At 38.1% G+C, this 22,887-nt stretch overlaps 1 protein-coding gene across 4 annotated transcripts in view; it reads right to left on the minus strand.

Moving 5' to 3' along the window:
- Window positions 1-22,887, minus strand: part of STRBP (spermatid perinuclear RNA binding protein) — a 165,235-nt gene that overhangs the window by 21,103 nt on the left and 121,245 nt on the right. For 3 of the 4 annotated variants that reach the window (XR_004053964.1, XR_004053963.1, XM_030919488.1), the window contains exons 11-16: window positions 17,753-17,845; window positions 16,879-17,078; window positions 9,620-9,778; window positions 5,889-6,023; window positions 5,548-5,688; window positions 2,101-2,224 (exon numbers count right to left, since the gene is read on the minus strand). Coding sequence is in view for 2 of the 4 variants with exons in the window: in XM_030919488.1 (XP_030775348.1) it covers window positions 2,101-2,224; window positions 5,548-5,688; window positions 5,889-6,023; window positions 9,620-9,778; window positions 16,879-17,078; window positions 17,753-17,845 (852 nt within the window). In the remaining 2 variants the exon portion in view is untranslated. The remainder of the gene's footprint in view (window positions 1-2,100; window positions 2,225-5,547; window positions 5,689-5,888; window positions 6,024-9,619; window positions 9,779-16,878; window positions 17,079-17,752; window positions 17,846-22,887) is intronic. The other variant, XM_030919489.1, reaches the window with a different exon arrangement.

Genomic DNA, 22,887 nt, shown 5'->3' on the forward strand with positions numbered 1-22,887 from the left:
GCTCCAGCTAAAAGTCCTAGGAGTTGAGATATCCTTGAAATATCACTCTTCTTTCCATATATTCAATACATCAATTTTGCTTCCTTTATATTCCTCCCATCTGTTCTCTTCTTGTCTCCCCCTATCTTATTCCCTGCCTCCAGTAGCAATACTATCAATGTCTCTTGCCTGGGTTAGTAGTCTTCAGTAGCCTTTTTTTAACTGAGGCATAATAGATGTACATAGTTCCAGAGTTCATGTGATAATTTAATATACCCATGTAATTTATACAGATCAAATCAGTGAACTTAGGATACCCATCATCTCAAATATTTGTCCTTTATGCTAGAACCATTTGAATTCTTCTCTTCTAGCCAGTTTGAAATGTACAATACATTACTGTAAACTATATGCCTTCTAACTGATCTTGGCAATGCTCACACCTACCCCTACAACCTGTTCTTCACACTATAGAAAGACTAACCTTCACAAATAAAGTCTGATCTTGTTACTGTTCTCCTTAGAACCGAATCCATCAAGACTTAACACTGTGCTTTGGGTTCTAAGACCAAAATCCAAATAACGGCCTCCAGGTCTGGGACTGAGTCGTCCAGCTTCAATTCACATCATTCCCCAGTCTCTCCACTTCTGCCACCCAGTGCTCTCCACATTCCACACATTTTGGACTTCTGCTTCTTCAATTGAGCCAAATTCCCCAACAACAGCAACACAGGGTCTCTGCACATGCCGTTGCTTCTGTGTGCAACACTCTCCCATCCCAGTCTTCTTTGAGTTAACTCCTATTCATTCTCCAAAGCTCAATTCAAATGTGTCCCTTCTTCTGGGAAGCCTCCAGGGACCCACTAAAATAGACCAGGTTCCTTCTGTTACATGCTGTAATAGCAGCATGTCCTTCTTTTTCATCGTACTCGTTTCAGTTTCTCGTTGTTATTACTTGATTAATCTATGTCTCACCCTTCAGACTATAAGCTGCATGAGAACAAAATCCATGTCTGCTGTGTGCCAAAGCAGGCACACTCCTTGAGCAGTTCACCTACTAGGATCAGCTTCTAGAAGAATCACTCCAAAGCCACATCATAAAATTTCCCAAATGGCCTAGTCTTATTCTTTCTTAGAGGAAAGCACAAAGTGAACCCTTAGGGATGCTACCTAAAAAACAATGACTGGATAAGAGCCAATCTTCATGATAATTTCATCTTGATCAATCTCTACAAGTGGTTTACTTGTCCAGTTAAAAGTACTATACTTTCAATATTGTGAAGAACTTGATTTTAACAAGACAGCTGGATAATCTATTATTAAAATGACATAAGAATTAGAAGGGAAGGCAGAGAGAGGACATTCTCCCAAATCTTCTTTAAGGTATGTGGTGGAATGGAAAGAATATGAACTTTGGAGACGCAAACACCTACATTCAAATCCTTGCTCTGCGGTTTAGTGGTTGCTTCACCCTGAGCTAGTTGCCTTATCTCTCTAAATCCCAGCTTCCCTTCCTTGGAAAATAATTTCTGCCTGATGAAACACTGACGAAGATTTAAAACAATTAAATTTAAGTAATTAAAAACAATTTAATAAGTAAAATTATTTACATGGAAATATCTAGTATATATAGTAAGCTCTGGATAAATGTTTCTTTTTTTCCTTTGTGTACTTCTTTAGTCTCTGATGGTTCCCAAACATTAAGTTTAACAAACACTAATAATGCCAGGCTTCACCCTAATTAAGTAACCTCTTAGTAGTTTTTCTCTCCTGTTATACCCAACCTGTCATCTATGTCCTCAATGAATGAATACACCCCGCTCAGACATCCACATTCTCAGTCTATGGAACATCCTTTAATTCCTTGTCAAAATACAGTCCCACAACCAAATGCAATATTGCTCATCTGTCATCTCCCTCCAGATAGCCTCTCCTCACTCAGCAGATTCCAGGAGAACACCTATGACATTATGTCAATTCTCTACTTTTAAATTTCTGTGTACATTCATGCCTGTGTTTATATTTCCACAAACCCTGTACAAGCTCAGAAAATGAAGGAGATGCTATTCTTTGAATTTTGGCCCAGTAAAGGGGGCCAATCTCTTGCAGTTGGTACTATACCTGGAGCTATGTAGCCAGGAGCAGCTGTTGCCCCAACAAAAGCTCCCCTTGTTAGAGTTCCTCTTCCTCTGCCCCGAACAGCTTGGACTGCTGCAGACACAGCTGTATTCACAACACCCTTTGCCTGTTAAAATAACACATTTTCATTACTGAAAGAAATAAGAACCATCTTATTTCTTCTATCATCTCTTCAATGCACAACCACTATGAGAAACTGTGAGCACGTGGGTGAGACCATGAGCTGTCTGTGATGTTGAACCTTCAATTTATCATCTGAAAAACAAAAATGATACCTACCTTACAGAGATGTTGAGAACATGCAAATAACTTCTTTTCACTTGAGTGTTACCCAGAAAGAGTTCATTTTCTACACCAAATTTTAGTAATCAATTTATAACCAAAGTCATTTTAGGCCTTACTAATCATACACACTTGGTACCTAAGTTCCAAATCCATTAAATTATCTGCCGACAGGCAGAAAATATCTCAGCAACTAACTACATAGAATTAACTGCAAATCTGAGTGGGGCTAGTGGGGGAAAAACATAGAGCTAAGACAGGAGGACCAAAGATGAGGATGCCAGTTCCTGCTCTAAGTAACTGTGACCTCGGGAAGGTAATATGATTTCTTTGAGCCCGATTCCTCTGCTGTTTGTGTATGCATGTATCCACTATTAAATATCTTTTTTGTCATTGCTGTCATCCAGGCTGGAGTGCAATGGTGTGATCTCTACTCAACTGCAACCTCCGCCTCCCAGGTTCAAGCGATTCTTCTGCCTCAGCCTCCCAAGTAGCTGGAATTACAGGCACCCACCACCACGCCTGGTTAATTTTTGTATTTTTAGTAGAGACAGGGTTTCTCCGTGTTGACCAGGCTGGTCTTGAAATCCTGAACTCAAGTGATCTGCCCACCTCAGCTTCCTTTCAAAGTGCTGGGATTACAGGTGTGAGCCACTGCACCTGGTCCCATTATTAAATAAATAAATACCACTTTGAAAGCCCCTTCTTGCTCTAAAATGCCATTATCTATGGAAATCTCCCCACTGATTAAAAACGTGGATAATGATACCCACTTTGTTTTCCTTAGAGTAGAAAGAGTAACCGAGAATTATGAGAATAACGATACTTTGTTTTCCTTACTTTAGAGTAGAAAGAACAAGAGAGAACAAATATAAAAACATTCTAAAAGTACAACAGATAATACCAGGAGTAGCAGTAAACAAGACTGTTGAAAAACCCCTTTTCCAAACTGAAATTTTAAGAAAATCAAAAGGTGTCTAGTTTCAAATTGAATATTATACTTACAGAAATGCAACAAAAACTCAAGCTAGAAACAAGATTCCCCACTAAAACCAAGGTGCAAGAAAGTGGTGCAATGCCTCAAAGCGTACTCTATGATAAAGTCAACAATGTCTAAGAAGCTGAAAGAGTCAGAATACGCATATGTTTATCTCACTCTGAAAATGTACCATCCTTTATTCTTTCCAGGATAACCTCTACCTCTAGTATGAATGGGCAGGAGACAGTTTCAAGGTTAACTGTGTCATGCACAGGGACTGCCGTTTTTGTTTTTCTCTGAAATAAACCAACCCACATATCCAAAATAGATTGTTTCTTGGCCAGCAAGCATATTGAACACATGAGTTTTATAGCTTCTAGTATGGAAAATGTCTAAAAATGAGTGAACTTCAAGTAGACATCTTTCTTTTTTTAATATGACGTAGTCAAAAGTAGTCAGGAAGCAACAATCTGGCAGTAGCAGAGTGATTCCACACTAATCTAGCTCATGTCTAGTAGAAACAAACTTAACTACCTAATAAATATTTGCACATGGGCTTTTTAAACTAAAATTAACTGACCAAATATAAGATGCAATGTGGGAAAAACACCATAAAACAAGGTCATAAAACAAGAATCATCTTTCAACTAATTTAGAACATACTTTGTTCTATATTTACCAGAAGATTTTAGAAAAAAAATCTACTTGTTTTCGACATGTGTAACTTAAGGGCTTTAAAAACTTTTTCATCTCAGTAAAAGTAAGTTTTCTCTACCTTTTGGACCTCAGAATATAGGCAGTGTTTATTATACCAAATACAAGAAATTTAAATGAATACAAAACAAATTTTAGATGGATACAATAGTAAAATGTCCATGGCCATTGGAAGAACCACCTGGTTTTAGAAGGAACCCCTATCATCAATTACTGTGTTACCACAGGCAAGTATTTCAATTTCTTTGGGCTTTGTTTCCTTACCTGTAAAATAAGATCAATTCTACCCTCCTACAATGGACTTAGCATATACAACGGAACCTAAATATAATGTTTAACGTAGAATTAAACAATCTAAGCTTCCTTTTATTAGTTTAAGCATTTTTAATTTCTATCATATAATATATTCAGATGTTATGTTATTATACCAGGACTCTCCATGAGGCACAATGTGTCTTATATTTACTTACGCAACTCTTTCCCTCACTGTCAGGCATATGGTGTATGACTAGAAAATGTTTTCTGAAGCCGGGCGTGGTGGTTCAAGCCTGTAATCCCAGCACTTTGGGAGGCCGAGACGGGCGGATCACGAGGTCAGGAGATCGAGACCATCCGGGCTAACACGGTGAAACCCCGTCTCTACTAAAAAATACAAAAAACTAGTCGGGCGAGGTGGCGGGCACCTGTAGTCCCAGCTACTCGGGAGGCTGAGGCAGGAGAATGGTGTAAACCCAGGAGGCGGAGCTTGCAGTGAGCTGAGATCCGGCCACTGCACTCCAGCCTGGGTGACAGAGCAAGACTCCGTCTCAAAAAAAAAAAAAAGAAAAGAAAATGTTTTCTGATGAAAAAACTGCTTATAAATGAATGGATGGAAGAATCTCATATCCATAAGCATGTAATTAGGGGGCCATCTTTTCTAAATACTTTGCTAAGATCCTGGACATTCAGTAGCGCTGACATTTCCAATGTCAGTAATGAACAGAAGCAATACAGCACCAAATTTTATGTGGTCTGCAAGGAAACCCAAAGTAAACAATGCAAAAGGACAAAACTGCAAAGGAACTGGAAAAGCACCTGCAGGCTGATGAGAGCAAAGCCCCAGGTGCTCCTGGCAGCTTCCCCTAACTAAACTGCTTATAACTCATTAAGGTCCAAATCACCTCAAAACTTGACTTCATCAAGAATGACTTCAACCCTCCAAATAATGCTAATAGCCTCATATATACATATACATATAAATATACATGTATATATATTTTGTTTAGGAAGACCATAGAACAGGTAACCACCAATCGGATTTATATTATTCATGACCTAACCCAAAGCAAAGGTTGCCAAGTCCAAGAAAAAGAAACAACTTCAGAAAAAGCTAAAATGGCACATGGACAGGAAAGAAAATTTAATTCCTGTAACATTTTTCACAGGTTCTGCAAAAGTTTAATGTTTACTCATACCTGAGGGATAATCTTCTTTTTCTTATTATTTGCCGCATTGGGTCCAGAAAACAGCTTCTCCAAGGCAGCTAAAGCTGCACTCGCCTTTGCCACTTTCTTATTTGGACCTGCACCTCTGAATTTCTGTCCATCTACTTCTACCTACAATCAAGAATAACACCTTGCAATTACCCCCATGCAATTCCTCTATGTGCTTTTAATTTAAATAGATTATGACACAGAAAACACCAAAAATCAAATAGTGCCACAAGAACTGACTCAGTCTAAAACTTTACATTAAGTTCAGGATATCCTATGTCTTTGAGAAGAAAGATAAGGCTGGGTTGTGTCTGGCTACACACCTCCATTACAAAGCGTTTGTCATGGCTTCCACCAGTCTCTGAGATGAGTTCATACTTGAGACCTCTTCTTTTTTCATTGAGCTCCATTACAGGGTTTTTGCCACTTGCTGTGAGGATAGGGCCCTGAGTTCTCACCTATAAGAGAAAGGGAATCTGAAGGTTCAAGCAAGTAAGATTTTAGAATATTACATTTCTTGTTAATACAATTATGCTAAGAAGGAGGCTCAAAAATTCACTTTAAAGCACTCAGGGGCTAGAATGAGTCACCTCTGTACACAAATGGCAAAATACCATTAAAGCTGTAAAAACTCTACAAGCAGTAAACATTGCAGTCATCTGGCCAGCCTTCCTTCGAAGTAGTATTCAAGACCAATGCAACCATGCCACTGTGGGCCACACCAGGCTCTGCTCTGTAGTGTTCATGATCTAAGAATAATACTCTAAATTACTAATAACGAGAAGAGAACAGTTTGGATTCACATGATGCCTGAGGGTTCATTTTTCTTCTTTAGGGTTAGGATGAAATAATTCTCAATTTGTGATGTTAGAGGGGAAATGTTCCTATACACCTCTCAGTCACTCTAAAGATTTAAGGGGACCGGCCAGGCGCGGTGGCTCAAGCCTGTAATCCCAGCACTTCGGGAGGCCGAGACGAGCGGATCACGAGGTCAGGAGATCGAGACCATCCTGGCTAACACTGTGAAACCCCGTCTCTACTAAAAAATACAAAAAACTAGTCGGGCGAGGTGGTGGGCGCCTGTAGTCCCAGCTACTCGGGAGGCTGAGGCAGGAGAATGGCGTAAACCCGGGAGGCGGAGCTTGCAGTGAGCTGAGATCCGGCCACTGCACTCCAGCCCGGGCGACAGAGCGAGACTCCATCTCAAAAAAAAAAAAAAAAAAAAAAAAGATTTAAAGGGACCTAAGGTAAAGACAGTTGGCTATAGACTACGGATTCTGAAATTTAAAAATAACAATCAAGGCAGTCACTCCCTACCCTCAAGGAGCTAAAGTGTAGTGGGAGGGACAGGTATCATCACTGCAAAATAACGCATGTTAGAGAGCAGATATATGCTATGGAAATAACTGATTTGAGGAAGGATAAGAATAGAAGTGAAATAATTCATGTAAGAGCATGAAGGTGCAAATGAAAACAGAGGCTAGCATCAAAAGCAAACAAACAAATCCACAAAATACAACTATAATTTTGAGAAAGGAGAAACCAAAAGATAGGGCACTTTTTGAGGTCAGAGATCATGTCTGTAATTCCACCACATAAGAAATGCTGAACACACAAAATACATGCCAAAAAGTGTTAATTTTTTTTTTATTTTTTATTTTTGAGATGGAGTCTCGCTCTGTGGCCCAGGCTGGAGTGCAGTGGTGCAATCTCGGCTCACTGCAACCTCCATCTCCCAGGTTCAGGTAATTCTCATGCCTCAGCCTCCCAAGTAGCTGGAATTACAGGCACCTGCTACCACACCCGGCTAATTTTTGTATTTTTAGTAGAGACAGGGTTTTACCACGCTGGCCAGGGTGCACTCAAACTCCTGACCTCAGGTGAGCTGCCTGCCTCAGCCTCCCAAAGTGCTGGCATTACAGGTGTGCACCACCACGCCTGGCCCAAAGTATTAAGTATTACATATATAAACCTAATGAAAATCAAGATTCTATCAGTAAAGTATTCTGTGCAGGTTTGATAAGTGGTTAACACTTTAGAGGTGAACCATCAAAGGACAATTTTTAAGGACAAGTTTAAAAATATCAATAACATCAATAAACATCTCTTCCTGATGCGTTTTTATAATCTGCATTTTTTGAATTTCAAGGCAAATTTCCAGTCACTCTTTAAAAGATAGTGAGTGATTTTTGAAACTAGGTCTATAGTAATCACTCCATGCTTTCCAAACCTGAAATCATGTCTACAAAAATAAGTCAAGACATAAAAAATCTGAATTTTAATAAATTACTATTGTTTTAAATGAGGAAATAAATAAGGGCTTTCTTTTCTCCTTGCTTCCCACCATTACTACAATATACAGAAACAAAATATAAATGTAGTCACTACCAAAACTTTTTATGTCAGTCTGGCTGCTACTAGCGCAGCCCACACTGCTCTCTTCCTTTTTAATTACCTTTGTACTTAATGGTCTGGACCTCATAATTAATGAGCCCTTTTTTTCTTTTCTTTTTCTTTTTTTTTTTTTTTTTGAGACACAGTCTTGCTCTGTCGCCCAGGCTGAAGTGCAGTGGCGTTATCTCGACTCACTGCAAGCTCCGCATCCCAGGTTCACGCCGTTCTCCTGCCTCAGCCTCCCAAGTAGCTGGGACTACAGGCACCCGCCACCACACCTGGCTAATATTTTCATATTTTTTTAGTAGAGACGGGGTTTCACCATGTTAGCCAGGATGGTCTCAATCTCCTGACCTCGTGATCTGCCCGCCTCGGCCTCCCAAAGTGTTGGGATTACAGGCGTGAGCCACCACACCCAGCCGAGCCCTTTTTTCTTTTAATAGATGTAACATTGTCAGCAAAACAACATCTTGACCTGTGACTGCCACCTGTAATGACTGCCATGACATCATCTGTCCTCTATAGCATCACACGAAGTGCCAAGTGTGGCTTTCTCAGGCTTCAGCCCCATCAATCCTGTCCACACTGGCCCACTTGGCACTTCTTAAACATTTACTTTCACAACTCAAAGTCATCATACCTCCTCTTCCTTCAGTCCACAATGCTTTGTCTTCCCCACACAGCAAAGCTCATCATCTGAAGCCTTGCTGTTCTGCATGATTGTGTAAGTGTATGTCTAAGAGTCTCACCACCCCTTCCTCCTTCAAGATTTGAAATTATTACGTTCATTTTTGCCATCACAGTGCTTATCGCATTATATTGCCATTTGTTATAAACATGTCTTTTTACCCTTTTAGCCTGGGAGCACCTCTAGGCTCTGCACACAACTTCTGCAACACTTGGCACTAAGCAGGTATTAAAAAGGATTTATGGACTGAAAAAAATAGTTTATTAATTAAGTCCTTAATAAATACTTATTTGTACAAATGACAAAGTAAACTTTTTTTTATGTTAAGCTCTTGCTGTGACTTTAAAGCTAATGTTCTTTACATAGACTACAGTAAACATGGGTTCCATGAACTCCCCAATGTATTGTGTATACTCAGTACTTGGATTTCATCCCATTCTATTATTGGTGACAGTAAGTTCACAGGTCAGGACTTAATTAGGGTCTGAGGTACATACTATGTCAGGCTATGCCTTCCTTCAGGGCTGGACCAACTAAATGATGACCCAATGCACCCCACAGCTTAGCATAAACTTCAAATAATCCCAGTTTCCTCCATTACATCTTGTAGTTTTCTGCCCATCAGTTATTGCGGATAGTCTTGGTATGTTATGAAATGTTGGAAGCAGCTTCCATGGCCAGCAATCAGGAAATACTAGTTCAATTAGAGTATACTCAAATGTTGTGCAGTTTACAGATATTTTTGAAGTGAAAAAATCAAGATATAAAACTGCATGAAAATATGACTGCCTTTATAGAGATTCATTAAAAAAAACTGGATGGAAATAAACCAAAATAATAATTATGTCTGTCTCTGTAATATATGTACAGGTATGTATATGCTTTTGATTTTATTTATACTTTTCCACATCTCTCAAATTTCCTACAATGCACATACATATTACTTTTTTTCTGAGAAAAAAATAAGTATACCTCTAAGGTACTGGAGGTTTCAGTTGTAGAATTTCCAGTATTATTGCTTGAGTTTGAAGACACTGTTTCATTTTTACTTTCATTATCTGATTTTTCATCGGAACTCATACATTCAATATCTGCATCAAAGCCTGTTGGATATCCCATTGCCTGCAATACCTGTACAAATTACATTAAGATGCAGTTTTATTCAGACACGAGAAACCAGAGAATAGACAAAATATTGAGAACAAAAGTTTCAAACTCATAGTGTTTGAACCATAAAACACTTTGCAGGAAGAGCAAGATGGTACTAAATCTGTAAGTCCTTGGTTCAATAGGGTATACCTACCAGGGTAGCACCATGGAAAAATAGGGAAAACCTCCTCAGGGTAATTGAGTTTAAATACAGGATGACAAATATAAACCTGACGCTACTCCTGGTTCATTTAATTTGGAGGTGAGAGGTAGAGAAAATAAACAGGATAGCTAGGTTCAAACCAATAGGACACAGACAGAAATAGCATACTGTAAAAAGTACCCTGGTCTAGAAAGGAAAAAATCTGAGCGTCTAATCCTGTATTTCTTCTCTGGCCCTCAATTTTCCAATCTACAAACCAGGAAGACTGTATTGGTTGACCTCTAAGTTCTATGACTCAATCCATTAGGAGAAATTGGCCCAGAAAGGCAATCAAGAAATTTTTTATCTTCGAACCAACTTGCCTGTCAATTACAAAGTAACATCTAAAACTTTCTACTTTGCTTCCAACATAAACCACAATCAAAACTTAAAAGATTCAGTCTCAGCCAGATGCAGTGGCTCATGCCTGTAATCCCAGCACTTTGGGAAGCCAAGGCAGGTGGATCATTTGAGGTCAGGAGTTCGAGACCAGCCTGGCCAACATGGTAAAACCCAGTCTCTACTAAAGCTACAAAAATTAGCTGGGTGTGGTGGTGCATGCCTGTAATTCCAGCTGCTTTGGATGCTAAGGCAGGAGAATTGCTTGAACTTGGGAGGCAGAGGTTGCAGTGAGCCAAGATTGCGCCACTGCACTCCAGCGTAGGCAACAGAGCAAGGCTCTGTCTCAGGAAAAAAAAAAAAAACAAGATTCAGTTTCTAGGTTTATTCTCTATACTAACTAGGCCAGAAACAATTTTAATCTTGTATTTCCATCCTTCTCTCTCAAGGGTTGATTATGGCTACCTCCAATGTTCACGTTTGTTATACTTTCATTCGATCCTTAGGATTTTTCTTACTTTTTCGAAATAAAGCTTTAAGAACAATGTGTGTGTGTGCATGACCGTGCACAGGCATGCTCACACACCTCCACACACGTAAGTGCCTTTTAATACCTTCCTGATTATACTGCTTTTTAGATGTTTACAAGAGAATATGTTCACATTTTGTAAGCCTCTTTCAAAGGAGGTCGATATAGCTTTGTCACTAATTAGACGCTTAAGCCAGAGGATATAGGGATAGATTCCTAAAGACCCTTGCATTCGTTTCCACTTTTAACTGTTTTAAGTTGCTGAGATTTAAAAGCAACATCGTATTTCTTTATAATAACAACTGTACGTAATAGGTGTTCCAAAAAATGGTTATGGTGACCACACAAATGAGAAGCCACCCTTTATAAACAATCACATCTTGTATAAAGGATTTTGCCAATATAAATAAAACGGTGTTACCCTAAACCAAAAAATGGACCTACATAGAAGTCTGTACCAAGAGAACTTGAAATTAATTCACACAATTCATATGGATAACTTGGCATTCTTATCATAAATAAATGTCTTGTATTTGCTTGGGAGTAAAGCCAAGAACCCTCTTTTTAACATGTTAAGTTCTAAAAGTGCTCAGGTAGTACTTTATACTAAGTACATTAACATCATTTGTTTATATCCTTATTAATATTTGATTTTAAAAACACCTTCTCCACTGTCTGAGTCCTGTAAGTATGCTCTCCCTCAGAAATCTCATCTCCGAGAATAGCTATCATTCCAAATTAACACTAGCCAACACAGGCTGCAAGTCAAAAGCCAAACATCACAAATAAGTTTGATTTGTGTATTGCAATAAAAGCTAAAGACATTCATCTTTTCTTAACACAGACAATAAAAATAGGCTAATATACATTATTTAACACTTCTCTCCACCCTTTTCTCACATATCAGATTCGCTTATTATTATTACAGCAATGTATTTCAATATGTTTACAAATATTTTATATAACTGGTGGATTATATCTCAGGGAAGTGTCCAACACAGTGTAACCAAGAAATTCAAATTAAATCATTTTTATGAACAGTTATTCTAAGAGTATTTACTAGCATATGCTAAGAAGTCAAAAAAGCAGAGTTCTCAGACCTCTCCAACTGATAAAGATTCTCTTCTTAACTCTAGACAGGATCCTCTGAGCCATGTTTTTATCTAGGCCCCATCCTTGGGCCTTGTCCCTAAGAGACATGTTGTAACAAGAATCCTGCTGAATTGGTTTAGCCAGAATCCCTCACCCTCAATATTTAATCACCCTTAATCACCCTTGGTATCTGATCAAATTTCCTCATCCCCCACTGATATGGTTTGTGTCCTCACCCAAATCTCATGTCAAACTGTAATCCCGAATGTTGGAGGCGGGGCCTGGTGGGAGGTGATTGGATCATAAGGGCAGTCTCTAATGGTTTAGCACCATCCCTAGTGCTGTCTCATGACAGAGTTCTCAAGAGATCTGGTTGTTTTAAAAGTATGTGGCACCTCCTCACCCTTCTCTCTTCCTTCTGCTCGGGCATAAGATATGCCTGCTTCCCCTCCCACCATGATTAAAAGTTTCCTGAGGCCTCCCTAGAAGTCACTATGCTTCCTGTACAGCCTGCAGAATCGTGAGCCAGTTAAATCTATTTCCTTTAAAAATTACCCAGTCTCAGGAATTTCTTTATAGCAGTGCAAGAATGGACTAATATGCCCATCACTGCCCAGGCAGTATCTGATCACCCTGGCCTGCTCTGAGCAAGAATCCTGATAGGTCCCATTTAGCCAGAAATTTCCCCTTCATCCTGATGCTTCCTCTTAGTAATTTTCCATCCACTGATCCACCCCTGTTCCTTGGCTACAAATCCTCACTTGTCCATGTTGAACTCGGAATTGAGCCCAGTTCCATACCGAGGTCTCTTTTCGTTATTGCAGTAATAGTTCCTGAGTACACACTTTTTTTCTTACTGTTTTAACAACTGTCCAGCTCTGGTTTTCTTTGACAAAACTAAGTTTGTTTGGAATCCATGTTAATTCTAAAAAAAAAACAGTATACCAAAGAAAAGTGAATTTCAAGTATCTGGCAAACAAATTCAACCCTAATACATCAATTGAGCTTAAAAATGACAAGATCACTCATGGAAACAAGGTGACTGGGAAATCACCTGTGTGTAATCAAATCCCCTTCTTCCTGGAAGAGGGCTGAGGTTAGCAAAGGCTGAGACTGAGAACGATGATATCCTCAAATACTAGGGACCAAGAGTGAAAAGAAAACATGGCCCTCCACATCATGGGTCTCTACTCAAAGGAGAGTAACATCTATGGCTTATGTATGATAGAGACCTGATTTCATCAGATTCTCAGGCAATCTGATGTCTCTAAGAACCTCTCCAAAGAGCCTTCCCTTCACCTTCCCCCTTCTAGCTGAACTTTTCCTCACAATGACTAAGATTATTTTCACGTAATATGGATGATTATGACCCTAAAGGTATCCTTTGTGGGGGGCTGCCAGGATAGAGAAGTGGAAGAGTGAAGAGAAGACTGGCCACTAATTCTCCATCACTTTAGGGTGCTTGCTGCTCTGCAGCCAGGCCAGACTCATGCGAAACGACTGACTTCTTTTCTTTTGATTTGATTCTCTGGTGTGATTTGTCTTAATAGGTACACAACCCTCACCAAGCAATTAAGAACTAAAAGGATTTTTATTCAGTTGGACCTACTTTCATAAACACGTTAGATGCAAAATTCTTTCCCACTCATTTATGAACAACGTATAACATGTGATATAACCTTTATGGATGACAATTTGGCAATATATGCCTGGTATATAATAAGAATTCCAATGCATTTTTTTAACAAATTAATGAATCACTAAAATGTATTGACCTTTTGACCCAATAATTCTATCTCTAGAATATATCTTAAGGAATCATCAGACAAGTTCAAAAAGATTTTTTGTAAAGCAGTAAAATGGAAGTATCTAAATCCAAAATGATTAGTTACATTATGATAATGTAATAATGAAATGTTAGACTATCACTAAAAATAAGAGCAATCTTTGAGTTAGCTATTTAAAAATTCATAATACATTTTTAGATGAAGAGAGTATCGGCTGGGCGCGGTGGCTCAAGCCTGTAATCCCAGCACTTTGAGGGGCCGAGGCGGGAGGATCACCTGAGTTCAGGAGTTCAAGACCAGCCTGACCAACATGGCGAAACCCTGTCTCTACTAAAAATATAAAAATTAGCTGGGTATGGAGACAGGTGCCTGTAATCCCAGCTACCCAGGAGGCTGAGGCAGGAGAATCACTGGAACCCGGGAAGCACAGTCTGCAGTGAGCTAAGATTACGCCACTGCTCTCCAGCCTGGGCAACAAAGCAAGACTCCATCTAAGAAAGAAAGAAAGAAAGATCCTATTTTTAAAAAATACATTTTTACAGACATTATGTAGGTTCACCATTCCTTATCTGAAACCCTTAGTGCCAGGTTGTTTTGAGAATTCATAATTTTTCAATTCTGACAGCTAATACAATACATATACCACATATTTTCCAAATCCCCAGTGGATTCTCAGGTGCTGCCCCACGTTTATGCAAAGGAACATATAAAATAATCACACTAAATAGAATACTAAAGACTAAAAATAGCTCCCTATCATTCAGGTCATGTTTTGCCAACAGGTAATTTGCATCAAACCTAGGGAAATTTTTTTCATTTTTAATGCTTTCTGAAGTTAGAATTGTAAGTCAAAACAAGAAGGCTTGGAAGAATAAATACCAAAATGTTAATGGTTATTATTTCTGGGCATTAGAACTATGAATTTTTTCCCCTCATTTTCTAAACCATTTATAACAAACACACATTATGCATTTATAATAAGATTTAAAAAGCCAAAAGTAACTTTTAGAAAACAAGACATAAAATAAAAAATCTATGAAGACCTTAGGGAGAACAATCTACCTCAAAATAGCAAATTCTGGAATAAAGCTATCGTGTCATAAACCTGAGATGTGAGAGGCCTAGAAAAGACTGCAGGCCACTTGAGACTGACAGCTAGTAATAGGTTTTCATATCATATAGCTGATAAACCAAAGCAGAGTTTTTCAAACCTTCAAAGCCAGTTTACTCTGATTCATAATTCATTTTACATAAATGGATCAAAAGTTTAGTTTATCCCATTTTCAAAAAGGGAAAATCTTAACTCTTCATAAATTTCAGATTTACCAGTTACTGCACATTCTACCCAAAATGCCACTCAAGGTAAATAAAAGTATGAAGGCCATCTACCCACCACACCAGTCACAAGAAACCATTAACAATTTCCTCAGGTCCAGTGTCATTCAGATTATAACTGATATCTACATTTCCAAAATTTGTCAGGGAGCTTAACTTAATCCCAAGTTTACAGCCCCTCCATGTTTACCAAAAGCTCAGGTGAATAAAACATAATATTTGGAATTTAAGACAAAAGCATACCCAGTCCAACCAAGTTCCATTACATCATAAAAAGATATCACTGCATCAAATGAAAACAGCATCCAAATCTTGTCACATTGCAAAATTTGCCACTCTACTCGCTCTCCCAAATTTTACTGAATTCGAATTTGCTATGAGGCCACTAGCTTATGTTAAAGGTTACTGTAAGAAACAACCCACAAAATTTATCACTGCATCACAGATGCCTTTAAAAGAGATCACTGATATCCTTGGTTTGTGAAGATCTACCCAAGGAGAAATGCCCACCTGATAAAATACCACAACTGTGACTCTCATAACCAAATTCTCTGTACTTAAGACAAAGAGAGTGAACTGTATATTTCACAAGCTTTTTGTGTCAGCTGCTACAGAACTTAGCTCTAAACCTGTGACTCATTCTCAGTGTATGTTGTTATTAAACTGTATGTTTAGTCTTATTCCTGGACTTACTTTCCCCCTCATTGTTGGTTTTCTTTTTCTGCCTCATTTTAAATTCATACTCTTTCATCATACTTTAGATATCCCTTTTCTAGTGAAGACAGAGCATAAGTACTATGTGGTGTTTGGTATTTTTAAAGCTTAGTGATTGTTTTTCTGCATGCATTGTTCTCATCAGTATCTGACATCTACACGCTTCTTTGTATATTTGTTGTCTATCTTCCCATCCTATATACACTAGAATGTAAGCTCCATGAGAGCAGGAACTTTGTTTCATTAACTGCCATATCCCCAGTAGCTAGGATGGTGTTCACATATACATTAATAATACATACAAAATGACCATAAAATTAGTCCAATTATATCGTATGCCATACTGTTACATAAAATAACTTTTCTTAAGTGAATCTGATCTTCAGTCTACATGATCTTTAACATTTTTGCACTAGTCTGCAAGAGGTCAAATATACTTATAGAGAGATACCATTACTTGGAAATTTTCTACAAACCTACATGCATAATTGGCCCAATCCTGGAAATTATTCCCTATGGAAATATTCTAAAAATACAGACGAAGCACCATATACAAAGATACTGATCAAATTTATAATAGAAACAATCTGGAATAAGCAAAAGATCCAATGATAGGAGAATGTTTAAACAAATAGTTTACTCACAGCATGTTAATCGTACAGCCATTAAAAATTATTTATGAAGATTTTCATAATGAGGAAAAACAGTAATGAAACATTACAAGAAAAAAACAGAAGATAAAATTACATATATACTGTGAGCTCACTTAAAAAATAAACAGCAAAATAGAAAATGATTGGAAATAAACCAACATACTAGATACAAATACTAATGGTCTTTGCCTCAACAATGGTCAGTTGACGTATTTTAATTTCTTTATTTCTTTCTGTATTTTCCAAATTTTATATAATTACCACATAATATTTTACAACAACAAAACTTTGTTATCCAGAAGTAACAAAAGTCTATATATAATAATATTGCTATTAAAATGCTTTAAAAATGACAATTTATTATAGGAAAATAAGCATATTATTTGGAACATAAAATAAGAAAGCATTGCGAAGTAAAACAAATACTGTACCTTCACGGCTACGTGAAGTTTTGCTGTCTTCTTGGATGGTCCTGAGGCTTCATATGTTGTGCCATCCACATCTACAGACATTGTGAAGACTGGGGCATGAACAGGGCCAGACTGAGATAAAAGCTTATACTGAAGCCCAGGCCTGATCTGATTTAGCCTCATTAATGCATTCATAAGGTCTATTGCTTTACTATCCAGAACTGTTAAAGAAAGAGGAATGAGGTCAGAAATTAACTAGAAAGTAATCAATAACTACTGTAAATTCACCAGATTGTTTTAAAATAAGGATTTCAAAACACACAGATTAACCTCATAAGTAATTCTAAAATTACTATGCTAACATCACTATAAAAATGGTATGCATTATTTAACTACACATTAACTTTTGCTTGTCAACATTCATGTATCCTAAGCAAAAAAGCTTGGAAACAAAAAAGTTATTCAATTATCAATTGCTCAGTTAAGATCTAGTCTGAAAACTCTAAAATCAATCAAATTCTTCACTTTTTGGCCTGGCACAGTGGCTCATGCCTGTAATCCCAGCACTTGGAGAGGCCGAGGAGGGTGAATTGCTTGAACTCAGGAGTTCAAGACCAGCCTGGGCAACTTGGCGAAATTCTGTCTCTACCAAAAACACAAAAACTTAGCAGGGTGTGGTGGCATGCACCTGTGATCCCTGCTATTTGAGAAGGCTGAGGTTGAAGGATCACTTGAGCCCAGGAGGTGGAGATTGCAGTGAGCCGAGATCATGCCACAGAACTCCAGTCTCGGTGAGAACCGATCTCATTAAACAAAAACCTTCACTTCTAATTTTTCTATCTGAGGCTACAAGTCCTCTCTAGTTTGCATCTATAAGAATAAAGGTTTTACATACTTTTCCTTAAGTTTCGTTTCATCTTCTTATTGGGGTCTTTATCATCCCCTAACCCATCTTCAAATGGCCTCTTTAGAGCTGAAGACCCAGCACCTAAAAAAAATTATGAGGGATTCATTATCAGTCAAAACAACAATCCCCTTACCGTACCACATGTATCTAACATGTTCAGGTAGGAAAATCTTAGGAATCACACCAAGGATCATACAGCTTTTTCACTGATCAGTTAAGTTACCATTATTTATAATCTAGAAAAGCAAAATTTTTTAAAGCAAATCTTGAAACAATATTAACACTTTTTATATTTATTTTTTTCCATTTATTCGTATATACACACCAATATCTATGCCTATGGTATGGTCTGAATATGTTCCCCCAAGATTCATATGTTGAACTTAATCCCCAGTGCAGTGGGATTAGGAGGTGGGGAACCTGGAAGGTTGATGAGGTTATGAGGGTGGAGCCCTTATAAATTAGAAAAGATGCCTGAGAGAGACTGTTTGTCCCTTCTGCCATGTGATGATACACAGCAGGCACCATCTATGAGGAATGAGCCCTCACGAGACAGCAAATCTGCTGAAGCCTTGATTTTGGACTTTCAAGCCCCTGAGGGCAATAAATTTCTGTTACTTGTAAGTTACCCAGTCTAAGGTATTTTGTTTTAGCAGCTGCACAGACAGCATATATTCACATTATAAGCATGAAGAGAAAAAGTCTAGAAGGCTATGTATCAAAATGTTAAAAAGTAGTTACCTCTGGTAGGATTTATTTTTACTTAGTATCATTTCAAACATCTCTAAAATTTAACATTTATAACTTGTATAAACTTTAGAAGTCCACATGTTAAATCTTATACTTTTGGAAATTTGACTATCAAACAAACAAATGGAAGAACATACCATGCTCATGCATAGGAAGAATCAATATCGTGAAAATGGCCATACTGCCCAAGGTAATTTATAGATTCAATGCTATCCCCATCAAGCTACCAATGAGTTTCTTCACAGAATTGGAAAAAAACTGCTTTAAAGTTCATATGGAACCAAAAAAGAGCCTGCATTGCCAAGACAATCCTAAGTCAAAAGAACAAAGCTGGAGGCATCACGCCCCCTGACTTCAAACTATACTTCAAGGCTACAGTAACCAAAACAGCATGGTACTGGTACCAAAACAGAGCTATAGACCAATGGAACAGAACAGAGTCCTCAGAAATAATACCACACATCTACAGCCATCTGATCTTTGACAAACCTGACAAAAACAAGAAATGGGGGAAGGATTCCCTATTTAATAAATGGTGTTGGGAAAATTGGCTAGCCATAAGTAGAAAGCTGAAACTGGATCCTTTCCTTACTCCTTATAGGAAAATTAATTCAAGACGGATTAGAGACTTAAATATTAGATCTAATACCATAAAAACCCTAGAAGAAAACCTAGGTAATACCATTCAGGACATAGGCATGGGCAAGGACTTCATGTCTAAAACACCAAAAGCAATGGCAACAAAAGCAAAAATTAACAAATGGGATCTAATTAAACTAAAGAGCTTCTGCACACCAAAAGAAACTACCATCAGAGTGAACAGGCAATCTACAGAATGGGAGAACATTTTTGCAATCTATTTATCAGACAAAGGGCTAATATCCAGAATCTACAAAGAACTCAAACAAATTTACAAGAAAAAAACAAACAACCCCATCAAAAAGTGGGCAAAGGATATGAACAGACCTTTCTCAAAAGAAGACATTCATACAGCCAACAGACACATGAAAAAATGCTCATCATCACTGGCCATCAGAGAGATGCAAATCAAAACCACAATGAGATACCATCTCACACCAGTTAGAATGGCAATCATTAAAAAGTCAGGAAACAATGAGATCACTTGGACTCCGGAAGGGGAACATCACACACTGGGGCCTATCATGGGGAGGGGGGAGGAGTGAGGGATTGCATTGGGGAGTTATACATGATATAAATGATGAATTGATGGGTGCTGACAAGTTGATGGGTGCAGCACACCAACATGGCATAAGTATACATATGTAACAAACCTGCACGTTATGCACATGTACCCTAGAACTTAAAGTATAATTAAAAAAAAAAAAAAAGTCAGGAAACAACAGGTGCTGGAGAGGATGTGGAGAAATAGGAACACTTTTACACTGTTGGTGGGATTGTAAACTACTTCAACCATTATGGAAAACAGTATGGCGATTCCTCAAGGATCTAGAACTAGAAGTACCATATGACCCAGCCATCCCATTACTGGGTATATACCCAAAGGATTATAAATCATGCTGCTATAAAGACACATGCACACGTATGTTTATTGCAGTACTATTCACAATAGCAAAGACTTAGAATCAACCCAAATGTCCATCAGTGACAGACTGGAGTGGCACATATACACTACGGAATACTATGCAGCCATAAAAAAGGACGAGTTTGTGTCCTTTGTAGGAACATGGATGCAGCTGGAAACCATCATTCTTAGCAAACTATCGCAAGAACAGAAAACCAAACACCGCATGTTCTCACTCATAGGTGGGAACTGAACAATGAGATCACTTGGACTCGGGAAGGGGAACATCACACACCGGGGCCTATCATGGGGAGGGGGGAGGAGGGAGGGGGGAGGGATTGCATTGGGAGTTATACCTGATGCAAATGACAAGTTGATGGGTGCTAACGAGTTGATGGGTGCAGCACACCAACATGGCACAAGTATACATATGTAACAAACCTGCATATTATGTACATGTACCCTAGAACTTAAAGTATAATAATAATAAAAAAATAAAATATCCTTCTGCCTCTTCAAATCCTATTCAAAACTGTATTTACAGTTCACCTCCTCTATAAAAATGTTCTCTCATATCAAGGAGTTTTTATGGTATCAGAAAAGTAAAGTCTTGTATCATTGTCTATTTCATATTTCTTGTGTGTCTTCAGTGCTCTTTGAAGGTCAAAGATATTTTCTCCTTGTCTTGTATCTTACAAACTACCTTAACACAAGACTTAGAAGCAACATAATGGGCACTGAGCAAAAACTAACCGAATTGATTAATAATCAGTTTCTTGGATAAAGCAGCCACCAGTTTATAATGTTGTCACAAAAGGCAGGAGCTTTGCTGTCCAAGTTAAAAATTATTAGAGAAAAGTTCATCAACCTATCCAAGTAATTTAAAGATCTCTTTATGTCTTCACTTTAAAAGTTAGTTGTTTTTCCTAAGGAAAATTATGCTCAAGATACTCATGCCACAAGATTTCCAGATTCTTCTAGTGAAAGCCTATAATAATAATGAGATTATGTATTTTCTGATCAAGATTTATTCTCCCTTGAGGTAAACACTGACTTCAGCATTTGCTCGGGTCAATATTTACCACTCAGGTCAATCAATCTTGATGTTCTCTTCAACAGAAGGCAACACTGGCTGAGTATTATATTTCATTTGCATTATATAAAACTATGAGTATGCCAGTCTCCCAGAATGCAGTCTTTAAGAGATAAAAGTTAAAAAAGAACTATGTCTATTCACTCTTCTGCTCATTAAATTACATTAAAAGCAGTTCCTTGATTGCCTGGACATCACAAACTAGCTTAAATGCACAGATCTCTTCTCTAAATCCTCCAGCTACACAGAGTTCCATGGATTAAGCTTCATTCTATCATTCCAGCCATTGGAAAAGGGCTGCAAAATGTGGGGCCAATCATAATAGCAACCTAAGGAGAAAAACGGGCTTGCTTTACAAAAAGCAGGTAGTTTTCAACCTTTACAATATCTAGTAATGAGAAGTGATCGTTTCTGAGGCAACAATTTTTTAAAATAGTATTTTCATATTTACCATATGCCTGACACTGTTAACATCTTACAGGTATTAACTTATTTAATCCTCATGAGGACCCTCATGAAGCCATTACCTTTATTGTCCCCATTATAAATTCATTCACATATTCAACAATAAACAATAAATATTAATTGAGCATTTACTATGTGCAAGACAATTTTAGGCACTAGACACACAGCAAGTAACAAAATAATCTCCCTTTTCTCAAAGAGCTTACATATACTGTCCAAAACTAATTACAACATATACTATGGTAGTGAGTGTAATGGAGAACAATTTATATGTCATGCGCATCAGAAAGGTATCACTAACGAGGAGACCTTTTGATGAAGACCTGAGAAAGTAAAAGAGTGAACTATTCAGCCGTTTGGAGAAAGAGTCCCAGGCAGAGAAAAACAAACAGCAATTACAAAAGTCTTAAGGCAGAAACATGCTAAGAAAGGCTTCTTAGGCTAAGAAAGGCCTAAGCGGTTGGAGTGAAACGAACAAGGAGAGGGTGCTAGCAGTAGGTGAGAAGAGCCAAGCAGTAGTTCTCAAACTTCGGTGCCATTAATTGACAAAATATCAAGGGTCCACTTCCAGTATGAGAGAGTAAGTAAGTCCAAAAAGGCTTCCTGACTAGCACAAATAGAAAAACTGGACAAAACAAATAATAAATATCTGTTCCTGGACAATGAAGAATTTTAAAATCAAGATATGGGAGGTGAGCCTGGCACGGTGCCACATGCCTGTAGTCCCAGCTACTCAGGAGGCTGAGGCAGAAGGATTCATTGAGTCCAGGAGTTTGAGGCTAAAGTGGTTTAAGGACTGCACCTGCAAATAGCCACTGGACTCCAGCCTGGGAAATATTACCAAGCCATGTTTTAATTAAAAAAAAAAAAAAAAGATATGGGAGGTGAAAGAAATTCTCTGCATTGGGGATTACAACCTAGGGGCATCTTCCAAATCCAGAAGAGGTCACTAAGAACTGAAGAGAGTAATGTCAACAAACTCCCAGGTCTCAAGAAGTCCAAAACTAAGTTCAAGGTCCAAGCAGAGAAAGGCTGGTGAACACTCCACACTCTGGGTTGGGCCTCTGAAATGTTACACACTAGAAGTAAGATGAACTGGAAATAGTGTGACTCTCACAAGGATGAAAGCCCAGCTTCAAATTTTCTTAATCCCTGACTGCACTGAAATGATCTAAGACTGCCAGTTCCATTAGCCACCTCCCAGAAACAAATATAAATCCTCCCTGGAGGAAGATAGCATTATTCTACACTAATTTAAATTATCTACAATTG

Source organism: Rhinopithecus roxellana, chromosome 16 (genome assembly GCF_007565055.1).
Source record: "Rhinopithecus roxellana isolate Shanxi Qingling chromosome 16, ASM756505v1, whole genome shotgun sequence".
In the NCBI taxonomy this organism is placed as follows: Eukaryota; Metazoa; Chordata; class Mammalia; order Primates; family Cercopithecidae; genus Rhinopithecus; species Rhinopithecus roxellana.